Raw genomic sequence first — 7,626 nt, forward strand, 5'->3', positions numbered from 1 at the left:
ATATAAACTTTTTCAGGTTGGGGTTTATATAATATGCCCGCAGTATACCTATAAATTTTGACAAAAGAAGTAGTTCAGGTATCCTAAACTTATGATGGCTATAAATCCACGTTCAATCCTAATTATGAAAGCTAAAATTTTCAAATCAGTGTAGATTGAGTAAATATACCAATATATAAAATTTTTGAAATAAACGGTCCATATAACTTATTCTAAGATGCACTATTTTTAATATTTAAATTTTTTTATTTTTTTAATCTCGATTGACTCTTTTATGTCATTTTTGAAGTGCATATAGAAGTTTATAGAATAAGCTTGCAACCATATGTATGTATTTATTTATTATGTATTTATTTATTATTATTGTTTATAAAATAGGGTAGGCTATTCAAATCCATACATAAAGTCTATTTCAATCAATTATACAAAGTCTTCATCTCAGCATTGAAATTCTCACCAACTTCCCCAAAACCCAAAATAATTCCAACCCTTAATTAATAACATCCATTAATTAAAGTCATCGTTTCAAGCATAATCAAACGGGTCCCCTCTCTCTTCATGCTTCACGCCACGTGCAAGAGAACAAACAGTTTGCATCACACGTGCCAAAACTCACATTAAGAAGAGCAAAATTCACGCCCTCTGATACTATAAAGTGGGCACGAAAATGGCTTTTACAAAAACAGCAACTTGGGCTATATTTAGGCCTCCATTTGTCCTGCGTTCTCCTTCTTTCTCTCATTTTTCTCTCTCGTCTTATTTTTCTCTCTCTTCTTCTATTTATTCTTCTCGTTCTGTTGGGCCTCTTTACTATCGAAGTCGATTGTTGTTGTCGAGGAAGGTTCAGATGTCGGCTATGGCGAACGTCAACTTGGGGCTCACAAAGCCTGCAACTGTTTCTTTGCCTGAGGTGGGGTGTACACATTTTCTCTTTCTTCTGAGCATTAATGTATTTCTTTTGTTTTGGTCTTTGAATGGGAAGTATTTGATGAAATTGCAGAGAGAGAGAGGGCAGGATCCATTTAGTGTGGGTAGTAACCACCATGAGTTTGAGAGAAAGAAAGAGGAGCATGACAAGTGTGTGTGAGATAGAGAGAGAGAGAGAGTTGAAAACCCACCATACATTTGCGAGCATTCCTGAACCTGTTCATCTATCACTTCATTTTTGCTCTGATGTCAAATGTTTCGAAAAGCCCGTTTGAGAGAGACATGGACTTTTGAAAACCAACCCCACCAAATATTTGCGAGAATTTCTGAACCTTTTCATCTATCACTACAATTTTTTGCTCTTATGGCAAATGATTCAAAATTCCCAGCCAAAAAAAAAAGGAAACAGTTTTGTCTCTCTTGGAAGGGGATTCCTACCAAAATTTTGATCAAATTAATGCTTCTCAATCCAATTTGGGTTCACCCATCTTATGATCTTTGTCCATGATGCAGATTGATCTTTCAGTAAAAGACATAGATTTTGCAGAATGGAAAGGAGATGTATTGGCGGTTGGTGTTTCAGAGAAAGACATGGCAAGAGACGAGAAAGGAGCATTCGAGAACTTGGTTCTTCAAAAGCTCGATGGCTTACTGAGTGGCCTATTGGCTGAAGCCTCAAAAGAAGAAGATTTCACTGGAAAACCTGGTCAATCAACAGTTCTTAGGTTTCCTGGTTTGGGTTTTCGAAGGGTGGGTCTAATTGGTCTAGGCCAAGGGAGCTTGACCACTGCTACTTTTAAAGGTTTTGGTGAAGCTGTTGCTTCTTCTGCTAAAGCTGCTCAAGCAGCTAATGTGGGTGTTCTTCTTGCTTCTTCTGATTGTCTTTCTTCAGAGGCTAAACTGAACACTGCATCAGCAATAGTTTCGGGTTAGTAATGGATCACCAAAAAGAAGTTTGGGATTAACAACAATTTTTATGTTCAATGCATAAAATGAATTATTTTGGGTTAGTAACAATATTTTGTTTCAATCAATTGTCGTAACAATGGGTTATTTAATGAAGAAAAAATAACTTTGGGTTGGTAGCACTTTTTTTAAAAAATAAAAAAAAAATCAATTGCAGAAACAATGCATGTTGGCTTCGAAGATCTCCCTATTACTTGGTTACTTGAAGATTTGATTTGAATCATTTTTCTGATGGACTGTCTACATTGTATTATACAGGTACAATTTTGGGTATTTATGAAGATAATAGATTCAAGTCAGAGTCAAAGAAACCAGTGCTGAAGTCTTTGGATATTATTGGTCTAGGGACTGGTCCTGATATAGAGAAGAAGCTCAAGTACACAGAGGAATTTTGTTCGGGGGTGATTTTGGCTAGAGAGCTTGTAAATGCACCGGCCAATGTGCTCACTCCGGGTAAATATAAAATATATGTTATCAATTGATATGGCTTTGTTTTCTGATCTATTTATTCCTTTCACATGCAATATTTTTGTATGCAAATCTGGTTAGTGGTTATTCTTGTGGTCGGCTTCTCATTGTATTGCCATGCTCTTTCTTGTTCCTTTATGTTGCATCTTGGGTTTGTGTTGACTTAAACTCTCTCTCTCTCTCTCTCTCTCTCTCTCTCTCTCTCTCTCTCTCTCTCTCTCTCTCTCTCTCTTTATCCATGCTCCATCTCTTCCTTGCTGGTAGCTGCTTTGGTTGGGGTTGGCTTAAATTCCCTTCCTCCCGCTCTCTCTCTCTCATTCATGTCTTATTTCTTATATTGTTCAAACTTTTCTCACAGGTGCATTGGCGGAGGAGGCTCAAAAGATTGCATCCACATACAGTGATGTTTTGACTGCCACAATATTGAACGAGGATCAATGCAGGGAGTTGAAGATGGGTTCTTATTTGGGTGTCGCTGCTGCATCTGCTAACCCCCCTCATTTCATTCATATTTGTTATAAACCTCCAGGTGGGAATGCAAAGACTAAGTTAGCCATTGTTGGAAAGGGATTGACATTTGACAGGTTAGCTATTCATCTTCATGACATATTTATATTTTTTTTAACATTTTATTTCTATATCCTTTCATTTATAAGCATTAAATTTACTAACTACGAGAGGAACACTTGGATAGGATTAGCCATGGAAATGATTTTTTTTTCTCTCGAGATTGGAAAAGTGCGCTGATTTCTAATTTACTAAACTTATGCATGCTCTGTGTGCCTCTCCATCTTGCTTAATCACGAACACCTATTTATATGCATGTTTACATGTATTGTTTTTTATAATACTACATTGGCTCTTAATGCTCTTGCCCTTAAGTTAAAAATAGTTTCCCTCATCCTTTTGTCATTTCTAGAGTTAGACTAGAAATTATTGGTAGTTGAGATTTGAGAAGATATTATCATCCACATGAGGCATCTCATGACTCACATGTGGCCCTGTAATGCTAGCGGTTATATAAAAGGCTCTATGATAAAAAAGGTGTTATGCTCATCAGTGTCCACAGATGCTTAGAATGATTAACAAATTTAACACTGGGTGGGTATTATAGCAATTGTGTGCCTGTTGCATGCTTTGCACTAGAAAATGGTCAAGTGTCTGCTGTCTACTGATTAGAAAAATAAAAGAACTATGGCGTTTCTATTTGAGTTGGAAAGTAGTATATTGCGAGCTCTCTTTTTCTTCAGCGGGGCTAGGTAACTGCACTGTCTTTGATATTTCATATGTTGTCTTTATCTCGCTTCTGTTAATTTATTCTGAATCATTTACATTCTATCTGATTTTGTTGGTTTCTTGTTTGCAGTGGTGGCTACAACCTTAAGACAGGGGGATCTTCCATTGAGCTTATGAAATTTGACATGGGTGGCTCTGCTGCCGCTCTTGGTGCTGCAAAAGCCATTGGTCAAATTAAACCTCCTGGTGTTGAGGCAAGTTAATATTTTACCATAATTAGTCTTCTTATTGTTTTAATTAATTCTGGATTCTATGGTAAATTGTTACTTTTATTTTCCTTTTAGGTTCATTTCATCGTTGCTGCTTGTGAAAACATGATCAGTGGAACTGGCATGAGACCTGGCGACATAGTCACAGCTTCAAATGGAAAGACAATTGAGGTAACCACCACTATTTTTGAAAATATCAGAATGGAAAACTCTTTTTGGATTCAGTTTGCGTCCAAAATATAAAGGTGTTTTTTGGCCAGCTTTTTTCTTTTCTCTTTTTCTTTCAATTTTTGTTAAATGATTTCTATTAATTCAAGTTAGAAGTTACAATTGTTGTTCTATATTCTCTATGCAGGTCAATAATACTGATGCAGAAGGTCGGCTTACGCTTGCAGATGCTTTGGTTTATGCTTGCAATCAAGGTGTTGAGAAGGTAGTGCTAACTTCTGTAGCAGATGTTAACATTAGTTCTTAGGATTTTTTGTGGAAACTCATAAATGGTCTGGATTTGATTGGTATTCATGTGCATATTGTTTTTATTAGTTGAAATGTGTGAAATGGATTAATCTGTTGTACACTTCTGATACACATAGACTGCTCTATGCCTTTCACAATTTTCAAAGTATTTGGATGTTTACAAAAGAAGGAAGCCTTGTGACGTAAACAAGTAAATCCGATTGTGTGTGTGGTTCTTTTAGATTTTACATGCCTTTTGCTAACCAAATAGAATTATTGTTGCATACCAAAAATTATCATGAGTCCTCCAGAATTTCTGGTGTACAGAAAGTATTGTGGTATCCACGTGTTTTGAAACTGGAGTTCATTCTCATTTGTGCATGTAGGATGATTCTGATGTGGTTTACTTTTTCAAACTGAGAAATCTGTATTACTTGGACTAAATATGGTTGTAGCATTTTGTAGGTATACACACATATGTGTGTAACAATGTAACTTCATACTGTTGGAAGAACAGATTGCAAATGAAGTACATTGCATTAGGGACGAGACCCATATGGTTAAATCAATCCTAGAGACCCATTCCTGGCTAGTGCAATCGTCCTCACATTTTTGCCCATATGTAAATGCTGGAAAGCCTGAAACAGATATGTGCAAATTGTTAGAATCTCCTGTACAGATGATGTACATGATCCTCCACTGGTTTTTAATGCCCTTCCAACCCTTGTTAGCACATTGAATCCCTTTTAGTCTGCTACCTATATTCATGGCGACAGAGACTAGTTCCACAAAGATCTTGCATATTTTTAGGTTTGCGCAAGATAAATGCCAGAGTTTGCTCTTGAGCCTGAAGATTTGATCATTTGTAGCTGATACTTTGTTTCCTTTATTTGGAAATTGATTTGGATCCAATAGGATTCATGATTCCACATATGGTCGCCGTTCTTGCGTGGTTGACTATATGATCTTAATCAGTGTATATATATATTACTTTTTGTGATAACGGTTAATCAGTGTTTTAAACCCTGGACTTCAGTTGGCGCTCTAAGCTCTTGAGCCCAAGTCAGTCAGGTCGACTTGGCTGAGTCTTAATAAATTAAATAAACTTCGGGAACTTTTGGGAACAAACGAGATTCTGATTCCTAAGTTTTTCACTTTGACCTGGCATCCTGCTTGGTCGGAGACTCGGATTCGGGTCGTTTAAAATGGTGATTGCTGGTTCTAACTCTGTGTGTGTGTGTACCACAATCCAATTTGATCAGAACTGGACTGGACAGCAAGCCGAGAAAGTGTCCGGTTTGTTTGAGCAGTGGTTCAAAATTTCAAATGGTCTTCAAACCGGTTGGATCGATGATAATCTGTTGAAACCCTAAATTCACTGAAAATTACAAAATTGCATATGTTTTCAAGATCTAAATGCAGACTGAACCAGTTAGCCGTCTGGTCAGTAATTCAACTCGTCGGACTGGGGGCTTCATTCGGTCCGGTTCTGATAGCACTATTACAATCTAAGTCCATTTTCTGTTCTAATTGCGTTCTTTGTGGGTCTATCAACTGTGACTTAGAGTATCCAGATTGTTGATGGGCCTTGTTAACCCAGAATCATGGTTTTAATTGCAGTAAGTCTTGGGCTTTGTTGTCTTTTGGTTTACATTCAATATTTAGTTCCGTGTTGCAATTGCATGCATATAAATTACTTTTCAGATCATCAGTTTGTTGTTTCTCACATGATTTGCATTTTTCTGTATTTTGTATAGATTGTTGATCTAGCAACCCTAACTGGGGCTTGTGTGGTCGCACTAGGGGGAAGTATTGCAGGTATAACATGTAAATGACGTAGTTTGTTTCTTTCTTGTGCATCAATATTTTTTTCAGAACTTAGAGTTTCGTCTTTCTGATTCTGTTGCTTCATACTCGTTTTAGCCTTATAATTTTGAAGATTTATTACTGATTTGCCCATGAAAGTTGTCAAGTTAAGCCAAGATAAATTCTGTTGGGCATATTTTGTCCAGACCAAATCATCCTTGACAGTTCTTCTCCTTTTTTATTAGTTCGCTCCCCGTTAATTGTGATGAAATCATAATGTATGCAGGAGTTTTCACTCCTAGCGATGATCTTGCGAATGAGATTTACTTGGCTTCAGAGATAAGTGGCGAGAAGTTCTGGAGGCTGCCATTAGAGGAGAGCTACTGGGAATCAATGAAATCTGGGGTCGCTGACATGGTGAACACGGGGGGTCGACAGGGTGGCTCCATTACTGCTGCTTTGTTCCTAAAACAGGTACCAAGCTGGTCCTCGATCTCCTATATCATCACATTTTCTCTCTAGTCTTCACTGTTGCATGTGCTTTGCCTGGGGCTGGTGGCAAGAACCTGATGACTGGGGCCTTTTTTGCTTTTCTTTTTTGTTTGAACCTTGGGGAAACTACTGATCATGAGAGAGAGAGAGAGAGAGAGAGAGAGAGACCTGCTTGACTTGTAACCATCACCGGTTTTGGAATTCGTTAATGGTACGCTTCCTTGTGTGTGTGTGTGTGAGAGAGCAGTTGTATTGTGGTTATGCTTTTAGATATGGCTCCACCTGCTATGCTCCAAAAACAGTGGCACGTGGTGCACTTTATCTGTTTTTTGGAACCCAGGGACTTGTCACCATCACTGGTTTTGGAATTCGTTTATGATACTCTTCCTTGTGTGTGTGTGTGTTTGTGTGTGTGTGTGTGTGTGAGAGAGAGAGAGAGAGAGGGAGCAGTTGTAATGCTTTTAGATATGGTTCCCCCTGCTATGCTCCAAAAACAGTGGCAGTTGTGCACTTTGTCGATTTTTTGGAACCCAGGACCTCCTCTTGGCACACTCGGATGGATGGTCCAGTTTATCTACTCCAGTACCCTTCAGGAATATCTGGACCGTTCATTACCGCATGCTATCTTCTTTACACTACACCATAGGTGGTGTGCAAAATCACTCTTAATTGTTACTAATGGAGAAGCTGCCTTCTTTTTGCAGTTTGTGGATGAGAAGGTTCAGTGGCTTCACATAGACATGGCTGGTCCAGTGTGGAATGAGAAGAAAAAGGGAGGCACTGGATTTGGGGTCTCAACTTTGGTGGAATGGGTTTTGAAGAACTCTTCTTCTTGATCATAGAGTAAAGTCCTATTGCATGATCACTCAATAAAGGTGCAGGTGGGGGATTGAGAGACTGAGACTTTGTTCTGTTTTTTCACAATACAAAAAGGGTTGAATGATATGTGCTGAGGTAAAACATTTGGTAGTTGTTTTGTTGGTTGCTTGAAATTATTTCTTTGATA

The 7,626-nt window shown here is 38.0% G+C and overlaps 1 protein-coding gene across 1 annotated transcript; it reads left to right on the forward strand.

Annotated features, from left to right (window-relative positions):
- Positions 1-684: 684 nt before the first annotated feature.
- LAP1 (Cytosol aminopeptidase family protein) lies at positions 685-7,626 on the forward strand. Its single transcript, XM_006857171.4, has 10 exons — positions 685-910; positions 1,441-1,855; positions 2,152-2,346; positions 2,720-2,945; positions 3,728-3,851; positions 3,942-4,037; positions 4,222-4,299; positions 6,080-6,140; positions 6,415-6,602; positions 7,325-7,626. The coding sequence occupies exons 1-10, from the start codon at positions 848-850 to the stop codon at positions 7,454-7,456; spliced, it is 1,578 nt and encodes a 525-aa protein (XP_006857233.3). The 5' UTR covers positions 685-847; the 3' UTR covers positions 7,457-7,626.

This window comes from Amborella trichopoda, chromosome 12 (assembly GCF_054954075.1).
Source record: "Amborella trichopoda isolate Santa Cruz 75 chromosome 12, AtrichopodaSantaCruz75HAP2 v2.0, whole genome shotgun sequence".
NCBI lineage: Eukaryota > Viridiplantae > Streptophyta > Magnoliopsida > Amborellales > Amborellaceae > Amborella > Amborella trichopoda.